The 23,023-nt window shown below is 43.3% G+C and overlaps 2 protein-coding genes across 4 annotated transcripts; both read right to left on the bottom strand.

Moving 5' to 3' along the window:
* Positions 1-473: 473 nt before the first annotated feature.
* On the bottom strand, positions 474-10,433 carry LOC308672135 (membrane-spanning 4-domains subfamily A member 4A-like). Its single transcript, XM_081334792.1, has 8 exons — positions 10,184-10,433; positions 7,845-7,988; positions 6,107-6,226; positions 5,052-5,108; positions 4,171-4,329; positions 2,917-3,036; positions 949-1,624; positions 474-837 (listed from the first exon to the last, which is right to left on the bottom strand). Exons 2-7 carry the CDS (start codon positions 7,935-7,937, stop codon positions 1,544-1,546), a joined length of 630 nt encoding a protein of 209 aa, XP_081190918.1. The 5' UTR covers positions 7,938-7,988; positions 10,184-10,433; the 3' UTR covers positions 474-837; positions 949-1,543.
* A 2,223-nt stretch (positions 10,434-12,656) lies between these two features.
* LOC308672133 (membrane-spanning 4-domains subfamily A member 4A-like) lies at positions 12,657-22,546 on the bottom strand. Of its 3 annotated transcripts, XM_081334788.1 has the most exons (7): positions 22,432-22,546; positions 20,740-20,873; positions 19,205-19,306; positions 17,888-17,944; positions 17,127-17,285; positions 15,688-15,807; positions 12,657-14,243 (listed from the first exon to the last, which is right to left on the bottom strand). In XM_081334788.1, exons 2-7 carry the CDS (start codon positions 20,845-20,847, stop codon positions 14,157-14,159), a joined length of 633 nt encoding a protein of 210 aa, XP_081190914.1. In that variant the 5' UTR covers positions 20,848-20,873; positions 22,432-22,546; the 3' UTR covers positions 12,657-14,156. The 3 variants fall into 3 exon arrangements, with proteins under 3 accessions (XP_081190914.1, XP_081190916.1, XP_081190915.1); XM_081334790.1 differs by lacking the exon at positions 17,888-17,944; XM_081334789.1 differs by lacking the exon at positions 22,432-22,546 and having other exon boundaries at positions 20,740-21,156.
* Between the last annotated feature and the right edge of the window lie 477 nt (positions 22,547-23,023).

The following is a 23,023-nucleotide window of genomic DNA, read 5'->3' as shown; positions in this document are numbered from 1 at the left end:
GGCGTGGTTTCGTGTGCTGCCTGCATCTCGCGGATGGGGCTTTGCTTGTTTGTGCGCACCAGTTGCTGGCATGCAGCAGATCGGTACTGGTCCAGGGACCGGGGGTTGGAGACCCCTAGTATAAGGTTTCCTGCCTGAGCAGGGGGGTGGACTAGATGACTTCCAAGGTCCCTTCAAACATCATGATGATGATGATGATGATGATGATGATGATGATGATGATGATGATGGTGATGATGATGCCTGATCTTTGTTAACTGCAGACACGTTGCAGCATCTGGGTATCTTGTAAGCCTTCCATACTCTTGTTTGCTGTCAAGCACCAGGGCCAGCAAAATGAGAAAAGAGAGGGAGTATCCCAAACAATGAGATGCGCACGCACACGCACGCACACACACACACACACACACACACACCCTTATGACCCTTTTTATTTCTGTGGAATTTAGAGAAAATAAAAACAGCAAGCAATGTGTGCTCAGCAGTTTATTGTTATCAGTCTGGAGTGCAGTCATGCCTAAAATAAAAAGAGTGAGATAAGCTGGATTGGCAGAAGGCAGCCTTGATGGAAAGTCGAGTGGCAAGAAACGGGTTTTGTCTTCTGTATACATTTATATCCTGTCTATTATTGTTTTATAAATGATTTAAGGCAGCAAACATAGCTAATATTCCCTCCTCTTCCTGCTTTCCCCACAACAACCCTATGAAATTAGTTGGGCTGAGAGAGGGACTGGCCCAGAGTCACCCAGCTGGCTTTTATTTATAAGGTGGGACTAGAACTCACAGTCTCCTGGTTTCTAGCCTGGTATCTTAACCACTAGAACAGGGGTAGGCAACCTCGGCTCTTTTATGACTCGTGGACTTCAACTCCCAGAATTCCTGAGCCACCTGGCTCAGGAATTCTGGGAGTTGAAGTCCACGAGTCATAAAAGAGCCGAGGTTGCCTACCTCTGCACTAGAACAAACAGGTTAAAATTTTAAATTATGGCTATAAATTTGACTCTTTAGTTTTCATTGGAATATATGGCTGCTGAGCCTTTTATTATGAAGGCTTCCCAGGTTCACTGTTACATCCCACAAATCAAATTCTGGAGTGTGTTGCAAGCATTAGATGATTTCACACAACAAGCGTAATTTGTTCTATGAATGTAGCTGAGTGCAAAAAAAAACAACCAAAAACATTTTCCTAAGTTCTGTTGAAGTAAGCTTTGGACTTTGCCGAATCTGTGACGTAACCACTGTAAAGTGGAAACTGTAGCTTACCCATAATGTGTTGTATAAACTCAATCAATTGTGCATTTTCCAATAGCAAAACATAACAAGGTTGGTACAAGGTGCCAACCAGTTCACAAAGACATGCTTTAACCAGCAATCAAGAACATTCACGTTCTCAAGATCTTTTACACATGGTGTATTGCTCAGCCCACTAAATATTTTATGTTCCACTGAGTAAAAAGTTTCGTGCAAATCCTTAAAAAGCTCAAGTCTTCAATTTTGCAGGAGCCAATGTAATCCGGAATAGCTGCCAAGAAGGGAAAGCAACTCAGGGGAACTCTGGCTGTTTGCAGTCGATGGGTGGATGTTCAACACTGGCAGGAGTCACATTCTGATAAATGACGACAACCTAAAGAAACATATAATGAGATTTCAAGCCACTTCTTTGTGTGCACTTCTCATTCCACAGCTTGCCGACAGCTTCTTGAATGCTTCTGTCTCTCCTTGCTTCAAATAAGGCTCTGAAGCACTTTTGATTCCATTGCCAAGAGGAATCTGGATAAAGACATCACTTCCTCTCTTTAAAGCAACTGCATCCTTTTCTGGTTTTACATGGCTGGTGCTACTTCCCCAGAAAGAAATGCTTTATATGCTCTCACACATTTGGTGGGGGGGGGTGTTCCACTTGAAGTGTTGCCTGGACTGTGCGCAGATGAGGAGCTACTTATTGTCAATTTTATTATTATCAAACTCATTTGCTGCCCATCTTCCGTTTTGAGGCAACTCTGAGCAAGTCTTAGAAATCAAGGTTGAGCTCATGGAGATAGGTAAGGTGGTTTGTTTCCTTTTGTTTTATCACAATATGAGAATCAACCATAACTTGGGATTTGCAACGTAGTACACTGTGTGTTCCTGGCAAATAGATGGGGAACAAATGGAGGTAGTGACAGATTTTATTTTCCTGGGCTCCAAGATCACCAAAGAGGAGGACTGCAGCCAAGAAATTAAAAGATGCTTGCTCCTAGGGAGGAAAGCCATGGCAAATCTAGACAGCACACTAAAAAGCAGAGACATCACCCTGCCAACAAAAGTGCGTATAGTCAAGGCCATGGTCTTCCCAGTTGCAATGTATGGCTGTGAAAGCTGGACCATAAGAAAGGCTGAGCGCCAAAGAATTGAGGCCTTTGAACTATGATGCTGGAGAAGACTCCTGCGAGTCCCTTGGACTGCAAGGCATTCAAACCAGTCAGTCCTAGAGGAGATCAACCCTGACTGCTCTTTAGAAGGCCAGATCCTGAAGCTAAAACTCAAATACTTTGGCCACCTAATGAGAAGGAAGGACTCACTGGAGAAGAGCCTAATGCTGGGAAAGGTGGAGGGCAAGAGAAGAAGGGGACGACAGAGAATGAGGTGGCTGGCTGGAGTCACTGAAGCAGTAGGTGTGAGTTTAAATGGACTCCAGAAGATGGTAGAGGACAGGAAGGCCTGGAGGAACATTGTCCATGGGGTCACAATGGGTCGGACACGACTTTGCAACTAACAACAACAATAACAACATACTGTGTGAAGCCAAAGGATTGTTTTCTTTTACAGCACACTTAGTACAATGCATGAGCTACCATAGAAACCAAGCTTATTGGCAAGCCATGTTTCTGAATCCGCTTCCCTTGATTAACTATCCTTCTTCCTTTGGAATCTTACCGTTTCAGTGAAGCTATTTTGGCAAAGCATTTTACAGCCAAAGGATGCGACAAAGATGGTGATGCAAAACTCCAGGATGTTGAATATAATCAGAACAGCCAAAATTCCATCCATGATATTCTATCAATGAAGCAGAAGAGAAACATATCTTTTTATATAAATAGAGATAGGCATATGTATCTCCAATTCTAGAATAAGGAAGATGGCCTGGATTAAATATGCAGGCTCTGTTTTGCCTGGGCAAAAGCGAGGATGAAATGTTTGTTTGTTTGTTTTTTAAGTCGAGAGCAATGAAATAGTTCAAGAGCAGCTCAAGTGAACACCTCCCTAATTCAGGGAGGAGGGACAGCCCAAACAGCATTGTCTGTTATTACAGCAGTGTCTGTTATTACAGCCAATTTCAATAACATTAGCAGTAGCTTTCCTGCAGAGATGGTTTACTAGTCAGTTCTACCTCACGGGACCGACTAATACATCCTGAGTAGCATAGCTAGCACCTAGTCAAGGTGGGACCTGTTGACACCATCTAGTGTGGTCATAGTCCACACAACAAAAGCTGCAAACTACATTTTTGTGAAACAAAGAATTAACATTTGATTATTTTAAAAAAGTGAAACGTCAGGCACAACGTTTCAGCTAAAACCCTGGCAAAACTTTGGCTGCACTGATATGGGCTGCCATTTTAATTCTTGGCCATGCCTTGAAGACATCACTCTTGAAGCTGTTCTGAAAAGATTGGGAGAAAGAAAATTAGAGCAGGCCAAACTCTTGAAACCCCCAAGACAACATTTCTGTCCCTCCATTCCATGGTTAAAACTCTGTTTGAGAGATATTTTTGACCCCACCATGTCCCTCCAAAGATTTGCATGTCCAGCTAGAGGTCACCATGAGCTCCCTTTGCCTTCTCTGTCCTATTGAAGCCAACTTGGTGGAGCAGTGGGCTAATGCCTCCTTAAGTAACACCAGCTGCCTGCAATTAGTGCAGGTTCGAGTCCCACCAGGCTCAAGGTTAACTCAGCCTTCCATCCTTCCAAGGTAGGTAAAATGAGGACCCAGATTGTTGGGGGCAATTAAGCTGACTTTGTAATAATGCCGCTTGGGGTGTGTGTGAAAGCCCTAATAAGCAGGCATATACATAGAATGAAGGCTACTGCTAAGCTTGTAAGCTGCCCTGAGTCTTTGGAGAAGGGTGGGATATAAATGGAATTTTTAAAAAAAACTTGTTAGATGAATTCTGGAAGGTCACAGACTTACAAGAATTTCATAACACTTTTCCTGAGATTGGTGTTCAAGTTCATGACAAAGGTACATGAAATGATATGGAAAACGGAAGCTGAAACTGAAAGACAGGAACATGATGCCAATACCAGCTGCTATAGTACTTATCACATTCATTGCCAATGCACCTTGCACCTAGGAGGAATAAAATAAATTAATAAACGTACAAAAATGGGTGCGCACACATCAAGAGATTCAGCTGCCTTTGCGTTCTGAATTTGCTTTAGACAGAAAAGGTGAGACTTTTATTCTCTACACTGGGGTTCCCAACCGGGGGTGCTCGCAACCCCTGGGGGTGCAAGACGATATTCCAGAAGGTGCAAATACTTGGGTTTAGAACTTTCAAAATTATAGTGTATGTGCACGATTTTTTGTAAGGGGTGCGAGATTATATCAGAAGCATTCAAGGTATTTGGGGTATAGAAAAGGTTGGGAACTGCTGCTCTACACCCTCAGGAATGGCTGAATTCCCTTCTTGCTCTTCTTAAATAGTGCAACTGCCTCATCTAATCAGAATATTCCATTGGAGATTGAGACAAAGAACCTCTTTGCCAAATGTTAGCATAAAATGACCCACAAAACACCTAGAGTTTCCTAAAAGGCAATCCAGGACAAGAATTTGGAGTGGAGAGGCTCTTAAACATCATGATGCACCATTTGATATTAATGATCCAGGAACATCATAAATCCACCAAGCTCCTGATTGGCAACCCAGGAGCTTGTAGCTCTCCTGGGCTTCAGATGAGAGATTTCTTTTCAACCTTTTCTGAAGAAGGGGGAGATCATGGCCAGGATCCCAGAGATGGAGGGTTTCCGATTTAGCTATGTCAATCACTTGGGTCAAATGGCTTAATTACCAGAGGGATCTTGGGATTCCGAGCAGCTGCCACAGCTAAGGATCCAGAGATGATGTACTGGAAGAGAAAGAAAAGCAAGTGAACCACAATGGCTATATCCCCAGAGAACAATATAGACCCATAATCTCTCTCTGCCACCTTAAATTCCTGCCTACTGTTCTCTGATTATCTGTTGTGCTGAAACTCAATCAACGTTCCCTATTCCAGTTGAAGATGCAGGTGATTTGAGGCATTAAAGAAAGGAGCTACATTCACAGGCATTTTACTGTATGTAGCACTGCAGTAGCATTCAGCATTTTTCCCATGTTGTTATGGCAAGGACGCAGCTCTCCAGATGCTGTGGACAACCCTCAGACTCAGGAGCCAAGTTGAATTGAAACCACTAGGAAGCGTAGCCCTGAATGGCAACTGATATTCAGAGTGATTATATGGGCAGTCCTCACCCACCAAAATTGAGTTGGGCAACTTGGTGCAGTTATTAAGTGTTACGTGACGTGACTGTGTTGACTTATACCAAGAGTTCCAGATGCAGTAATGAAGCAAAGCGAATAAGTCATTAAGCACAAATTCACATGAATGTGACTTGCAACCTCCTGCTACCGTAGCTTCCCCACTGACTTAACTTGTCAGAAGCCAATTGTGAAGGCTGCAAATGGTGATCTGATGACCATGGGATGCTACAGCCACTGTAACTGCACACCAGTTGTCAAGCAAACAAATTGTAATCATGGGGACCTTGGAGACACTGTGATGGCCAGATGTTTGAAAACTGGTCCCCCCCACACATTGTGATTTGGAATAATTGCTGAATGAGCTGGTTGGTAAATGAGGAAAGAGAGCCAATGTATTTTACTTTTATTAAGGTTTGTAATCTCTTAGTTCGGTGGTTTTCTGAAACTTGGAGAACAGACATAAGCCACAAAATGGAACTAGCCAATCTGCTGAACGATAACATCCTTCAGCTAAGACCGGTTTGCCCTGAGGCTGCTCTGATGTGCATCTGGATCCCTGGTTGGGCTATTGACCTTTTTAAATACACCATTATGTAAAATTACCAAGATTCCACTCCAGTAAGCGATCTTTATAGCACTATAGATCATGAAATGATTATTATTCATTATATCAAGCAGGATCCCAAAAATCATTCCTGCGATTCCTATGAATATCTGTGTGATCTGGAAAGAGAGAGAAAAAATATCACAAGATCAGTGATAGTCAGGAGTGGGGAACCAACAAAATTCCAAATGTCCCTGAACTACAACTCCCAGCATCTCTCAGCACTGGCTGCTGGTTTACATCACTATTGTTCACCAGCCTCTGGAGAACCTATTTCTTTCTTCATGTCATCTGATCAACTGGCCAGTAGGAGGCACTGCACAATCAATTTCATCCTTGTTGGGACTCATCAGGCATAGACAGCTATATGTTCAACCATATATATAGCACACTTTTTTATTTTCTCTCATTCTTTTATGTTCAATCCTTTCTGATAAAGTAAAGATTTTGAAAAAGGATGATACAAATAAAGAAAAGGATTTTTTTGTTGTTTTAATTTTTCTAGGCCTCATGCTACAGCCCTCAAGACTACATTCCCTTAAGGGGGTAAGGTAAAGGTAAAGGTTCCCCCGCACATGCGTGCTAGTCGTTTCCAACTCTAGGAGCCGGTGCTCATCTCCGTTTCCAAGCCGAAGAGCCAGCGCTTGTCCGAGGACGTCTCGGTAGTCATGTGGCCGGCATGACTAGATGCCAAAGGCGCACAGAACGCTGTTACCTTCCCACCGTAGTGGTCCCTATTTTTCTACTTGCATTTTTATGTGCTTTTGAACTGCTAGGTTGGCAGAAGCTGGGACGAGTAACAGGCGCTCACTCTGCTACGTGGCACTTGGGATTCGACCTGCCAAACTGCCGACCTTCTGATCGACAAGCTCAGCGTCCTAACCCACTGAGCCACTGCGTCCCTTAAGGGGGAGGGGGTTATATATTTCTTAGCTTTTACATTAGCTGGCCAATAAAGCAAATGGATCAAGAATGTTCATATGTACAGTAGCGGCCAGAATTGTGGAAACCTTTTGGGAAAAGTGTACAGTAGAAATGCCACCTTTGGTTAAGTTTCCACCAATTTTTCTTCTAATTTCTTTATAACTGTAGCCTTGTTCACTTAATAATACCATTTTACATCACTTTCTGGGCAACCAGTCAACTCTTTTCACCATTACTTTAATTTTATTACGTTTTACAAGCTCACTAAATGAAAGAACACACAAAAAAAACCCCAACCAACTTGATAGCGATCACATAACACACTGACAAATGTCCTCCTCTCAGCTTCAATACATGACATCAATCACTGAATCCTACTGCGATCTGATTGGCTCATTGCCAAAACAAGATGACACCTGATTGGCTCTCTAAACACTCTTGCTCATTGGCTACAATCAGATGAAGGAAAGCTACCTAATATCAACCTAAGCAAGTTGTGCTTCCTTTTTCTGGTTATTTGGCTATAACCTTTCATAGAATACAGTACAGATAATTGAACAAACTTTGTTGCATTACATTCTCGCTTAAGTTATCTTTCCATTGATACATAATTTTATGGTACTACTCTGAAAAAAAAGTGGGTGTTATTAGCCATCGAACCTCAAAAATACACTTTTCCCAAAAGGTTTCCACGATTTTGGCCACTTCTGTACATAGCAAAGAATCCTCCTAGTCGTCGGATTGCAACAGAACAGGGGACTCGGGGATTTCCAAAACACGAGGAATCATCCTTCCATTTCTCTCCATACTCACCCCCAGGGGCAGAGGTTCACCCTGATAAAATTTCTTCAATGGGACTGGAAGATCAGTCTGAGTGGTGGCAGGCAAGGCTAGAGGAGCATCCATTCTGGGCTTTGCAAGAAGGCTGGCTCCTTTAGGTCAACAAACTCAGCAATGCTGGGGACCATAGAAAGAAAGGAAAAAGAGAATGTAGAAAAGACACGATCCCCATCTTTCCATTTCCCATTCTCAATTTTGACTTTGTATGCATTTGTCCTTAAGGCTGGTCTGGTGCAGCCAGAATTAGTCCCCCGGTCTCTTTCTTCAACTTTCCTGCTCTTAGCCATTGCCAGGTCTTGTTATTCTCTGCTTTCCCAGCTATTTTTTTTAATGTAAATAATAAACCTTTATTGTCAAAGTACAACATGTGTACATTGAGATTAGCTGAGCCTCTCCCCGTGCTCCCTCCCCCCAACACACAAACCATCCTGCCACACCATGTGAACCAACTACACCACACACTGGCCTCCCAAGTCAATTCTGCATAAGTTCACAGAGATTACAGTATATCCCATTCAAATGCCTAACAGCCCACGGATAAAAGCTGTTCTTCAGCCTGTTGGTACGGCTGGTTATACTCCTATATCTCCTACCCGATGGTAGGAGAGTAAAGAGATACCGTCCAGGGTGTGAGTCATCCCTGAGAATCTTCCTCACTCTTCCAAGGCAGCGAGCCCTGGCGATGTCATCCAGTGGTGTCAGGGAACAGCCCACAATGTCTTGTGCTGTGCTCACTACCCTCTGTAATACTTTCCTGTCCGCGGCTGTCAGACCAGCATACCAAATCACAATACCATACGAGAGGACGCTCTCTATAGTAGACCGGTAAAAGAGGGTCATTAGCCGTTGTTCTACCCTGTTCTTCTGCAAGACCCTAAGAAAGTGAAGCCTCTGTTGGGTCTTTCTAGCCACCTGGGTTGTGTTAACTTTCCAGGTCAGATCTTCACAAAGGTAGACTCCCAGAAATTTAAAGGAGGAAACTCTCTCCACACAGTCCTCCCCGATGTAAAGTGGGGCAGGTTCATCCTTTTTTCTCCGGAAGTCTAACACCATCTCTTTCATCTTGCCGATGTTTAGGTGCAAGTTGTTGTTACTACACCATATGGATAGGCCATGTAGTGCTTTGTCTTCCCATGCCTCCATTCTGTTCTTCATTTGGTCTTTCTTGTAGGCCAGTTTGGTCTCTCCACTAGTCAGCAAGCCTTCCTGATATAATAACTTCAGTGCATCTTCATCATTGTCCTTCAGATGTTCTTCCAAAGCCATTTTTTTTCTTCTTCAACCATCTGATGTACTTGCAACTTTCCACGCCCACCTACTTGCCTTGCTAGATAGAGTCTGTCAATGTCACTGCATGGATGAAGGGCATGGCATCGACAGACTCTACCAAGGCAAATTATTATTATTATTATTATTATTATTATTATTATTATTATTATTATTATTATTATTATTATTATTATTATTATTATTATTATTATTATTATTATTTTACTATTATTATTAATCATCGCACAGTCACCCAGTTGTTCAGTCTGGATTTAACATTTTTGTCTACCTATTGAGTCCTTACCAAGGACCTGGGCTAGGCAGATGTGGGTGTTTGAATTGATGGTATTACAGATATCATCACAGGAATGAAGCAGCTCCTAGTAATGCTGCCTTTTGCAATTGACTAATGGTGAATTTGTCAATGCCAATGGTGTTCAAGTGGTGCTCCAGCTGTTTTGGGATTGTACCTAAGGCACCTATTACCATTGGCACTGACAAATTTGCTGCTGCTATTATTATTATTATTATTATTATTATTATTATTATTATTATTATTATTATTATTATTATTATTATTATTATTAATCTTTTATTCATTAAACATGAACCTCAGTCAACCAAACATTCAACTTGACTGGCACTAATGGTTGACACGGGTTGCTGCCAGCATCCTAGGTATCAACCAGGTATCTCTTTACAATGTAAGATGTTCCGAGTAGCGCAGTTTTTTTGTAGCTTTGCTGGAGTTATTGCAGGAAGCTGCAATTTCTTGATGTGTTTTGCAAAGTTTTGGGACGTAGTTCCCAGTGCCCCGATGACAATGGGCATGACTGTTACACGTTTCATCCATAATCGCGCAGTTATCATCATCATCATCATCATCATCATCATCATCATCATCATCATCATCATCATGAAGGATGACGGGGAGCGACCCGGCCGAGGTTGACCCTCTTCGCTCCCGTTCGGCTTGGCGCCCTCCAACCTCTTATCTTCCCAGCGTTGCCCGACGCCCACCCGGGAAGAACAGGATCACTCACCCAAGCCGGAGTTTCGTCGAAAGACTGGCGTTCGGGCTCCTTTCCTCTCCCTCGGAGTTTGGGGAGCGACTGATGGCTGCGAGGGAGCAGAGCGGGTTCTTCTCTGACGCCCGAGTTGAAAGAGGCTGCCGTTCTTCCTCTTCTTCGAAAACTCAAATTTCGCTTCCTTAGACCGTTTCAGGGAATAGCCGAGCTCGCACGAGCCTAATCCTTTGCAGCTACGGAGACGTCACAGCATCTCGGAGCATTTTTTGTTGTTTTGTTTTAAGATTTCCAAACTTTGGTTTGCTGTAAAGAACGAGGGCGCTTGCTTGCTGGGGACGTTGTAGCCTGTGAAAATGTTAAAATCGACCTTTAAAAGATAGATAAGAGAGCAAACGAAGGTATATCCCGGGCAATTATGTCCGATCTGATTTATGTTTTGTGTTGTTGTTGTTTTTTTAAAAAAAGAGAGACCTTTCTACTTCGTCCCCTTTGAATGTCGGGGGGGGGGGTGGAGGGGGGGGAATGGCAGAGTGGTCCTGTACAATTTTTTTTCCAGAAAGCGAGCATTTTCTCCCGAGTACGGCTAAGCAAATAAAGCGATCGAGCTGACCGAATAACCCAAGTACGAGCCGAATCCAGAGGGAAGAAGGACCACTTCTTAAATGAGGCTTTGTTTCCAAAATCACAACGCGGTTGCTTGCTGCCTTCTAGGTTAGGAAACGTTACCTTTAAAACAGGGGTCTTCAAACTTGGCCCTTTTATGACTTGTGGACTTCAACTGGCTGAGGAATTCTGGGAGTTGAAGTCCACAAGTCATAAAAGGGCCAAGTTTGAAGACCCCTGCTATAAAAGATTGCCCTATTTATGCTGTTCCGGGATGGTCTTCAGAAGCGCCAAGTGACCAAGAAAACGTGACGCATTTCTTTTAAATCCTAAGCAAAGCTTTGTTTACGTTCATGCAGTACAGTACTTTGGGAAAGATTGAGAAAAGCTGCTTCGGAATACATGGGAAGGTTAATGGGTTTTTTCTCAGGATTACTGTGCAAGACTGGGAAAGGATTCAGCAGCTTTAAAAAAAGAGAGAGAGAGAGATAAGGGTCAGAGTTTTCCCCACTTACGTATTGCAAAACATATTTTTGGAATTAAATTGAAATCATTGGACAGCCCTGCTCATCCCTCCCTCCCTCCTTCCCTCCTTCCCTTTTGTAAAATAAATGATTGAGATTTTGTTGTCCAAACAGAGGAAACTTTATAAAGTTCTTTCCGGCTTCAGAGATTTCAACACAAAACCCCATCTTGCCAGACCTCTTTCCCAGCTCTTGATCTAAAAGTTTGCCAATCGTTTTCAAGAAGAAATTCTCACAAAAGTGATTTTTTTGGTGTGTGTGCGTGCACTGTTATTTGGCTGCCTTTGCAAAACAAGGAATGCATGATTTCCTGCTTAAAGAACAGAATTTAGGCAGAAATCAGTTATGTTATTCCCACTTCCCCTTTAGAAAAGCAGAAGGGGGAAATGACTGTGAAGAATTAAAAAAAGAGATGTGCTTTTTTTAAAAAAAGAAATGCTTCTAAGAACAACAGTGATACAAATTGGAGTGTCTTGGTAAGGTTGGAATAATTACACCATTTAAACTTTTTTAAAAACTTACATCAGAAGCAATGAAAAAAAATCCTGGAGTCCATCATAGACATAGATCAGACATGTCAAACACAAGGCCCGGGGGCCAGATCCGGCCCACGAAGTGGTTTCATGTGGCCCATGAAGCAATCCTGGAAACAGTGAGGGAACGCCCCCCTCTGCCTTGGCCCTGGTCCAGAGACCCTCCTTCTGCCAGAGACCCTCAGATCTGTCCCACTCCTGCCCAGGCCCCCATAGGCACCCTTGATGCGAACAACGTAGAGCTGGCCACGCCCACCCAGTAGGCCATATGCACTCTAGCCACGCCCACCCAGTAGGCCACACCCACTCTGGCCATACCCACCCGGCCCCTTGAGGGCAACCGCAATGCTGATGCGGCCCTCAATGAAATTGTGTTTGACACCCCTGACATAGATGAAAACCAGCTGAGAAGTTGGCTGGGCAAGTTGACTACTTTCCCCAATTTTTTATATGATGTGTTTGTTTTCTGAAGCCCAGAATGGTGTTTTAGTAAAGTGTTTTTGAATGTTGTAATGTTCTTATCTCCACCGCCAGCCCCCACCCCAGATAGTCAGAGGAGAGGCTTATAAGAGGCAGGTTGTTCCATTGATTAATTGTTGTAATTGTCTGGAAATTTCCCCTTAGTTCTACGTAGGTTGCTTCTCTCCTCGATTAGTTTCCATCCGTTGCTTCTGCCACACATCTTCCTCTCCATTGATCCAGGAACAGACCCATCAGGACTCTATTGCAGCACTTTTGACATTCCAGGATTTTTTAAAAGAAAGGATGCTTTTGAAAAGAATCAGACACAAAGCACCAGAGCCCCTACAGCCATCTTTATTTCCGTGGAATTCAGAGAAAATATAAAACGGCAAGCAACATATTCAGCGGTTTATTAAAAAGTCTGGGGGGTGTGGCCATGGCTAAAATAAACAGTAAGATAAATGGAGGGGCAGGAAACCAGCTTGTCTTCCAATAAAATTGGCTCATGAGTTATCATGGGAATCTCATGGGGAAACTGTTGACTTAACAACAGTTTGTTTAGGAACCATTACAACGGCACTGGGAAAAAAAAATGACTTATGACCGTTTTTCACAATTACAAACATTGCAGCATCCCCATGGTCACGTGATGAAAAATCAGATGCTTGGCAACTCACTCACATTTATGACGGTTGCAGTGTCCTGGAGCCAAGTGATCTCCTTTTGCGACCTTCTGAAAGTCAGTGAGGAAGCCAGACTCACTTAACAACCACGTTACTAAACTGCAGTGAACAACTGCAGCAAGAAAAGTCATAAAATGGGGCAACGCTCCCCTAACAAATGTCTCACTCAGCAACAGAAATTTTGGGCCCGACTGTAGTCGTAAGTCGAGGAGTACCTACATTTGGCTGCCCAGTTTTCTGTTTGAACGGTTCCCATATTCCACAAATCAACTTCTAAAATGTGTTCATTGGATGATTTCACACAACGGGCTTAATTTCTTTTCACAACTACAGGCCACACTAGGAAATACTATTTTTTTTTAAAAAAAAAGTGAAGGTGATAGCAAATAATTTCTGCATGTTTTTCAAAAAGCCTGCTTGGTTCTGGATCCTGCTCAGTTCAAAAATGTACCTAACCTAAGTAAAATGCATTGAACCATAAACTAAAATACACTAAAGACCAACTAACCCAGGTTAAAATTAACCAGGCATTGTTGCTGTGGGGATGCACCTTACTTTGTAATTGACCCGATAAGCTTCTTTTCTGAGCTCACACACTTTTTGCTGAGCCCTGTTGTGATGGCCATTGTGGGACAAAGCCATTGTGATCTAGAAATTATACTTTATATGTAACATAGAAAGAGCACTTAGACTTATATACCGCTTCACAGTGCTTGATAGCCCTCTCTAAGAAGTTTACAGAGTCAGCATATTGCCCCCAACAATCTGGGCCCTCATTTTACCCACCTCAGAAGGATGGAAGGCTGAATCAACTTTGAGCCGATGAGAATCGAACTGCTGGCAGTCGGCAGAATTAGCCTGAAATACTGCATTCTAACCCCTGTGCCACCACAGCTCTTGTTGTATAAACATGTTGTATAAACCCAGCCAACCACATACTGTATTTTCCAACAGCAACCATAATTTGGTACAAAATGCCAGGCAGTTCACAAGTGATACTTTAGCCAGTAACAAAGAACATTCACATTCTTAAGATCTTTTACAGATGGTGCTTTGCTTAGTCCATTAAATCCTTTATGATCCACTGATTAAAAAGTTCTGGGTAATTCCTTTAAAATGTTGAAGGCTCCCATCTGCAGGAGGTGAAAGCACTCTGGAACACTTGCAATGAAAGAAAACCAATTCAAGGGTGAATTACTGGCTGTTTGCAGTCAAAGGGTGGGTGTTCTTCGGCATTAGCAGGTGTCACATTCTGATAAATGACCACAACCTAAAGAAATGGGAGATGGAGGTTTTAAGACCATTTGTTTTTTGTATTTTTTATTTTTATTGCATTGTAAGGCATGCAGGGTCACTTTGGATGGTGAGAGGATGGCATATGAATGTAATAAATAAAACAAATAAAATTAAATTTTCATCCATATATTTCTCATTCCATAGCTCAGAAGAGAGGCACTCAACTTTCCAATAGTCTATTGCCGTGGTGGTGAACCCATGGTACGCGTGCCACAAGTGGCACGCAGAGCCCTCTCTGTGGGCACACGCGCCATCGCCCCAGTCCTAGGCCTTCAGATGGGTTTTATAAAACCTTTTCGCTTTAGGCCTCTGCCGTGTGCAAAAAAAAAAAAAGGTTCAATCAATCAATTTCAACTTCTCGCAAAGTTGGAATTGATTGATTGAACTTTTTAGTCCCACCCTGTATGCCGTTACTGCCGAAGCCACGCCCACCCAATGGGCCACGCCTACCCAATCAGCCATGCCCACCTAGCACCCGACGATACATGTGGGTTTTGGGTTGTAGTTTGGGCACTCGATCTCTAAAAGTTTTGCCATCACTGGTCTACTGACTGCTTCTGTTTGTCCTTGTTTCAAATAAAGCACTTTGATTCCATTGCGAAGGTAGAATCTGGATTCTCACTGGAGAATAAAGATAGCACTGCCCCTCTTTAAAGCAGCTGCATCCTTTTCCATTTTGCATGTCTGGAGCTGCTTCCTAAGTCCCTGAAAAAAAGATCCAGCTGCTTTAAAGACTTCAACACAGCTGCTGGCTTCAGGTTCCTACAGATTGCAAAGCAATTTTTGAATTTCACTTTGACGTGGTGTCTGAATCAGGTGTAGATTAGGCGTCACTTAATTGGAAACCTTGTATCTCCCCTGCTGACCAGAGATAAAGGCTGGGCTCACTGAGTTTTCTAAGTTGGTTTGCTTTCTTTAGGCTTATCGCAATATGAGAATCTATCCACTAGTATTCATAATCCACGATTTGCAACATAGCATGGTGCCAGTTCGGTCTAGTAGTTAAGCACTAGGCTAGAAAATGGGATAGCGTGAGTTCAAGTCTCACCTTAGCCATGAAATCCAGCTGAGTGACTTTGAGCTAGTCATATTAGCCTAACCCACCTCACAGGGTTGTTGTGGGGAAAACAGGAGGAGAAAGGTGTATTTGATATGTTTAGCCACCTTGAGTTATTTGTAAAGTAATAAAATGAATAAATGAATGAATGTAGCGTGAAGCCCAATGGTTACTTTGAGCACACTTAAAACAACATGTGAACTAGCGTCATATGTGGATTGGCTACTATCTTAATATTATTATTATTATACTCTGCTATTAACTGCTCATATGCTACTATTCCATATTATTCAACAAAGCATCAGAAAGCCATGTTTCTGAATCCTTTTGATTAACTACCCATCTTCCTTTGGAAACTTACCGTTTCAGCAAAGGGATCTCGGCAAAGCATCTTACAGCCAAAAGACGCTATTGAGATGGCGATGCAAAACTCCAGGACGGTGAACACAGTAAGAATAACCATTATTCCTCTAGCGATATTCTACCAATGAAACAGAAAAGTAACATATCCATTTTTATGCATACAGATAGGCACATATACCTCCAATTGTAGAGTAAGGAAGATGACCTGGGTGAGGTACGCAGGGCTCTGTCTTGTCTGGGCAAAAAGAGGGATGAAGTATTTTTTTAAAAAAATCGAAAGTAATGAAATACTGTTTAAATGTGGCTCAGGCAGACACCTCCCTAGCTGACTGCAGTATCCGAAGGTGGAAGAGGGAGAGCCCAATCAGACTTGTAACCACAAGTCCTGTTGTTTACAGCCAATATCTATAAACATAGTGTCAGAATCCATTTATATCACATTCATAAATGTATGTTTAAAACATTATCCCCACCCCCATATGGATTCTGCCATCTCCCGAGGAAGGAGGAGCGCATGTGGATTCAGCCTGCCTTAGGTTATTTCAAAGACCAAGGAAACCTTTTGAACTGGGGGGATATCTGGCTTGTTTTCTTTTAATTCTGGAGAGGAAGAAGGCAATAACCATAAAGATTCGAAGTTCCTTTTTTCCCCCCCACGAAAGGGATGACACGAAGTAGAAGGATGGGGGCTGACCAAATGGGGTTGAGGGAAGGGGGGTTGAACCGGGTACCCTTTATAAAATCTCAATTTGTAAAGCAATATTAAGTCCTGTCTTGTATTCCCACAACCAAGCATGTCCTAGTAAAGATTCCTTTTGGACTAGAACTGACTCCAAGAGTTTTTGTCTTCCTAAGACGTGGTTTGGGGTGGGTCCTGACACATAGTTAGAGACTTCCTGAAGAATTCATTTCCTAGTCTGGTCTAGCTTGAGGGACTCACAAATACTTTCTGGTAGCCAAGGTAGGACATGGTGAACCCATCAAATCTGATCACAATCTACAAGCAAAAACTGCAACCCAGTTTCGTAAGAAAAAAAAAATTGGTTAAAAACCGTCAAATGTAAGTCTCAACAATGGACTCAAAGCTCCAGCCAGGTTTGTGGGTTTTTTGTGTGTGTCACATGTAAAATTCTGGCAAACTTTGACTGTTCTCTTACTGCTTCAACTTGAATTCTTGGCTATGCCCTGTGGCTGTGCTAGTTGCAGCTGCTTTGAAAGGATTGGGAGGGGGGGGGGGGGAAACAGAAGAAACAAACTTTAAAAGGCAACATACCCGCCACTCTTTTCTATGGCTAAATCTCTTTGAGATAGATTTTTGACACCACAAACTCCAGTGTTACATCTCCACCTAGAGAACACCTTCTTTTTCTCTGTCTTGTTGAAACCTAGTTCTCACTGATGGATTTTGGAAGGTCACAAACATAGAAAAAGGCACACCTGGATTTCATCACATTTTTCCTTAGTGTCGTAACCATCATTGTTGCAGATCCAGGCGAAATTAAGTTGAAGGGTGGAGCCGACTATGAAAAACGGCAATATGATGCCAAGACCAGCTGCAATGGCACTTATCGCATTCATTGCCAGCATGCCTTTCACCTAGGAGGGACAAAATAAATTAATAAACACAAATACACACAAGCACAAACACATACAAGCACAGACACAGTGACTATAATGCAACCCAGTTTTCTCCGATGGTACAGAGAACGGAAGAGTTCAGTTTTGGATTTGCTTTAGCCAGAAAAGGTGAAGCCGGTACCCTCTACACTCGTGTAAGAATGGCTCAGCTCCTTCGTACTCCTCTCCAGGTGGTGCTGTTTGGACACACACTGGCAGGCCAGAGCCTCCACTTGACCGCCGTGGAGGAAGAGAGACAGCTTCAAGATGTTTGCTTCCATGGAAGCAACTGCTTCCACTAACCAGAATACTCAATCGGAGATGGAGACAAGGAACGTCTTTGCCAAAAAGTGGCAAAAAGAGATTTTTGCAAAAGACCTGCAGCTTCCAAAAAGGGAATTTGGGGGACAAGCTCTTAAACAAGAAGCCACAAGCATCATGATCCTCCATTTGATGTTAGTGATCCAGGAACATTGGAAATCCGCCAAGCTCATGACTCATGATAACCCAATGGGTTGTCGCTCTTCAAATAAAAGGCTTTTAAAGCCATGGCCTCCGCTTGTCTCCAGTGGCTTAATTACCAGAGGGATCTTTGGATTCCGAGCAGCTGCCGCAGCTAAGGATCCAGAAATAATGTACTGAAAGAAAAGGAAAAGCAAATCAACCTTCTTGGCTCCATCCCCAGAGAACGAGCATTACAGACTTCTCTCTTCCCTCATAGGCCTATCATCTCTCTCCCACCTTAATTTGCTCCTAATGTACCGACATTTTTTGTGCTGAACCTCCATCAATTTTCCCTATTCCAGTGGAAGATACAGCTGCTTTAAAGGCACTGCAGCCAGGAGCCACATTCATAGAACTTTGGTACAACACAGCATAGCAGTAGTCTTCAGCTATGTGTCAGAACCCATTTCTTTGTTGTGGGGAGGGTGGAATTGTTCTGTTTGTTTTTGGTTTCTTTCTGTGGGTTCTGTCATTCTCCGGCCATCTGGGTTATCTCTCACTGCGGAAGGGAAAGGTGCAAAGACCCTACAACGTCTTCACAGGCGTGGGAACAGACTCTTTTATCAGCTCCGTTCCCACGGCAGACTTAACACCTGGGGATTGGCTCGTTTGAGCTGAGCAGATGAACTATTGGGGGGAGGGTGTTGCTTGATGCTCCTTTAATGTTTTGATCTGAATGAGAAACCCTCAGATCCTGCCTTCTTTGCCTGCTACCAACTTCTCCTAATAAAAGTTCCTTTTGGAATGGAATTGTTCCAAGAGTCCTGCTTTTTGGGGATGAGGTTTTGAAGCAGGTCCTTACACTATGTCTCTATGATGATAAAAGAAAAAAGCTCTCCAGATGCTGCAAACAACAATTCTCAGCCTCATGGTTCCCATGACTTCCAACCTCCTGCTGGCTTCCCCACTGATTTTGCTTCTCAGAAGCAGACTGTTAAAATCACAAATGGCAATCATGTGGCCAGTTGCTGAGTGTCTGATTGATGATCACATGAGAATGGGGCTCTGCAGTGACCACTGGTCATCAGTCCCTTTTGTTCAGCAGCACTATAATTTTGAACTGTCATTCAATGTGGTTGGTTGGTTAGTAAGAACTATCTATACAATAAAAGCCAAGGAGATTACTTCTATTAATTTTTGTAATCTCTTCAGAGTTTTTTCTGAAATTTGGAGACCAGGCATAAGACTAAAATGGAGTTAGCCAAACAATCCTTTTTCTGATGTCTGTAAAAGTCTGTAAAAAGATTTGGAAAAACCCAAAGCGGCTAAACTACAGCTGCAAGCATCCTTCAGCAAAGACCAGTGGGCCAGGAGGCTGCTGTGATGTGCAGTTCAACATCTGGATGCTGAGTTATCTTGCCGAATTGTTTAAATGCACTATCATATAAAATTACCAAGATTCCACCCCAATAGTTAACGTAAATCCCATCATCATGAACTTTGTTGAGCACATTCCCAAAAGCTATTCCAGTGATTCCTATGAATATCTGTGAGATCTGTAAACAGAGAAAAGAAATAATTTCAGTTTCAACTCATACGCCACAACCAAACCAACAGAGCAGGAGGGCAGAGGGACATGCCAAAGTGTGATTACATTGTATCCCATTGCCTCCCAAAACTTTAAATTTTATTGAAATAATATGCCATGCTTCCGACAGAAGAACTTCAAGGCATTGTTTACCTTAAAGTGCACTAACGTAATCAAGCCAAAATCTGAGTTCCCCTCCCCTGAGCACATAATATCAAAGCACAATTCCCTCCTTTAATTGACAGTCATAAATCACATTCCCCAATTGGTTTAAAGCACGGGCTTCCCCTCCAGCCCACCAATTCTTTATCATCTCTTATTTCAACACCCTTGGTTCTCACACCCTTGGTTCAGTTTTATTATGTCTAGCTAGACTCTCATGCACATCACCCCTCCTCCCTAGCATCATCTAACTCTAGAAGCAAAAAGAAGAAAATGGCTGCATCTCCATCTTTTCTCAATGCAAAAACATCCAATGTTAGCAGCGTTGACAAATACATTTTAAAGTGGGATATCTAACTATAAATGCCATTCACCTGTAGATACAACCTTTCCCACAATGTGGAGAACCAACAATCCTCCAGATGTCACTGAACTGTAACTCCTAGCACCTCTTGGCATTGGCCACTGGTTTGGATCACTATTGTTCACCAAAGGAACAATATTTGTTCTGTTCTCTGCAGAACCTATTTCTTTCTTTATGTCATTTTAGCTACTGTCCAGCAGGAGGCGCTATGCAATCAGTTTCCTCTGTGCGGGACTCGTCAGGCACAGACATTTTCAGGTTCAATACACTTTATAATCTTCTTTTCACTCATTCTTTTCTGTTTCAAATTTCAATGGATATTTCTACATTTTCGCAATTACATGTTCACAATTGTACCCAATTCTATTTCAAACTCAGTCATGCTCAGACGATTCAATCATGGTCAGCATATAAGGAATTTTAAGGGAGCCATCTGTCCTTCCTGAAGGAAAGGCACAAATCCAGGTCTGGAAAAAGCCGGTCTGTAACTTCAACAAGTTACAGAGAATGCAAGTATTATCTCTAATGGATGGAGACTTGTGTCATACGAATCAGCTCATTTCGGGTATCTCCAATCTTTTGCCCAATTGTTTTCTTGCTCTTGGAAGGAATGAGCATGAGTGGCGTTCCAGAAATACAACTCCCAGCATCCCCCACCGCAGCCATTAGAAATCATTTATTCACCTCTGGAAGTCCCTCCCAAGTTTCCCAACTTTGCAAAATGGCAAGAAATTCAATGAGCAAACTAAACAGGAATGTCCATTGCTCTGATTTAACTGCCCTGCAAGGACGGGGACAGCTAGATTATCCCACACTATATTCCAAGAGTCATTCCAAAGGAGAGGCACCATCATTCCACTCGTCTCCGTACTCACCCCCAGGGCCAAAGGTTCACCCTGATAAAACTTCTTCACTGGGACCGGATGGTCAGGCTCAGTGGAGAAAGACAGGGAGCCTGCACCCATGAGCACGGGAGAATCCATGCCGGGCTTTCCAAGAAGGGAGGGTCCTTTAGGGCAGCCAAGTTAGCAACGATGGGGACCACGGAAAGGAAGGGGGGAAAAAAACAGAGAACATATAAAAGATGTCATGGTTCCGACAGACGAAACTCTTCAAAGAACTTTGAGGCATTGTTTACTTTAAAGAATTTTTATTTGAGTAGCATAGCATGGGCGCTAGCATAATCGAAGCCAAAACCGAGTTCCCCACCCCTGAGCACACAGTATCAAAGCACAATTCCCTCCTCCAGTTAACAGTCATAAATCACATTCCCCAATTAGTTTGAAGCCTGGTCTTTCCCCTCCAGCTCTCCAGCCCAATTCCTTATCATCTCTTATTTCGGTAACCTTGGTTCTCACACTAATCAAGGAGAGAAGCAACGTAGAACTAGGGAGACATTTCCTGACAGTCAGAATTAACCAGGGGAACAACCTGCCTCCAGAAATTGTGAATGCTCCAACACTGGAAGTTTTTAAGAAGAGACTGGACAGCCATTTTTCTGAAATGGTATAGGGTTTCCTGCCTGAGCAGGGGATTGGACTAGATGACCTCCAAGGTCCCTTCCAACATCATCATCATCATCATCATCATCATCATCATTATTATTATTATTATTATTATTATTATTATTATTATTATTATTATTATTATTATTATTATTGTAGTAGTTGTTTGTTGTTATTATTATTAGGTTCAGTGTTGTTATTTCTAGCTGGACTCTCGTGCACATTCCCCCCACCCCCCAGCATCATTTAACTCTAAAAGCAAAAAGAAGAAAATGGCTGCATCTCCATCTGTTGTCAATGCAAAAACATCCGATGTTAGCAGGGTCGACAAAAGACACCATCCCCTTCTTCTAATTTCCCACTCCTCAGTATTTAACTTCTGCATCCAGAAGCCTACAAGGAATGCGGTTTGCAGGTCTGTATCACCATCCAAGGGGCTTCCTATAAGCTGCTAGGTCACCTTTAGCAACTTCCCAAGAGTTTCTTCACCCCTGACTGACGTCAGCATTTCAAAGGTGCTGAACATCCCCCATCCACCCCCACCCCCCGCTCTCACACAGATTTTACGGGACTTGGGTGTTGCATTGACGCAACACACACTTAAGCAACCCCTTCACGAAATTTGCTTAAGGCAGATGCTTTTTGGCGCACTAGACGCTGAACCAGGCTGCCAGCAGGGCTGGAAACACGCAGATGCAAGCCCGCCTCCCCGGCCAAAAGCTAAACAAACAAACAAACAAACAAACCCTAATCCATTTTAAAATTTACAGGATTGAGGACATCGCTCGAATGAAGCTTCTGGGTTCAGGCCAAACAGGGTAAACCTCAACAGCCCTCCCCAAGGCCCCCAGTCTACCGCCCCGGGTGCGCGTGGAGCCATTTGCTCAGCTGCTGGCGCGGGTCGTGCGAAACCAGGATTCTGCACAACGCGCGTTAGAGAAGCGGCCCCCCGCCCAGAGCGCCGCCGCTCCGCTCTGGCGGAAAGACGCGCAGAAGCGGATCCAGAAGCGGCGCCTCTTTTGCGCGGCCCGTCCCCGCGGCGCAGCCCCTTTCCCTGCCCACCGACTGCCGCCTTCGCCACTCCGGAATGGCGAACCGCTCGCCTCGCCGGGCGCTCCGTCCTCTCGGCCTGCCCGGTCGATGCCCGGCGTTACTCGGAGTCCCGCCGCGGAGGAGGTGATTCACCCAGGCAGTCTGTTTTTACAACCTAGAGCCAGCAGCGTTTCTCGCTTCCTGACGATTACCTCACTTGGTGTTGTAACGCAAGCGGATAACGAACTAGAAAAACTTCGCAAGAAGTGATGGAAACGGGAAGAGAAATGGATACGGTGGATGGATGGGATCAAGGAGACTGTAAGAATGTTCTTGGAAGAACTGTGGATTGTTGCCCGTTATAGGTTGATCTGATTTTTGGTCTGTGCAAGATGGACAGTGATTAATATGTATATGTGTTTATATTGTAAGGATATAGGAAAGGAGATGGATAGGATAGGATAGGATAGGATAGGATAGGATAGGATAGGATAGGATAGGATAGGATAGGATAGGATAGGATAGGATAGGATAGGATAGGATAGGATCTGGAAGGGACCTTGGAGGTCTTCTAGTCCAGCCCCCTGCTCAAGCAGGAGAACCTATACCATCTTGGACAGGT

The sequence above is a fragment of the Vipera berus genome (genome assembly GCF_964194415.1).
Source record: "Vipera berus genome assembly, chromosome: 9".
In the NCBI taxonomy this organism is placed as follows: domain Eukaryota; kingdom Metazoa; phylum Chordata; class Lepidosauria; order Squamata; family Viperidae; genus Vipera; species Vipera berus.
The sequence above is the reverse complement of the archived record's forward strand: the minus strand, read 5'-3'. Positions and strand labels throughout refer to the sequence as shown.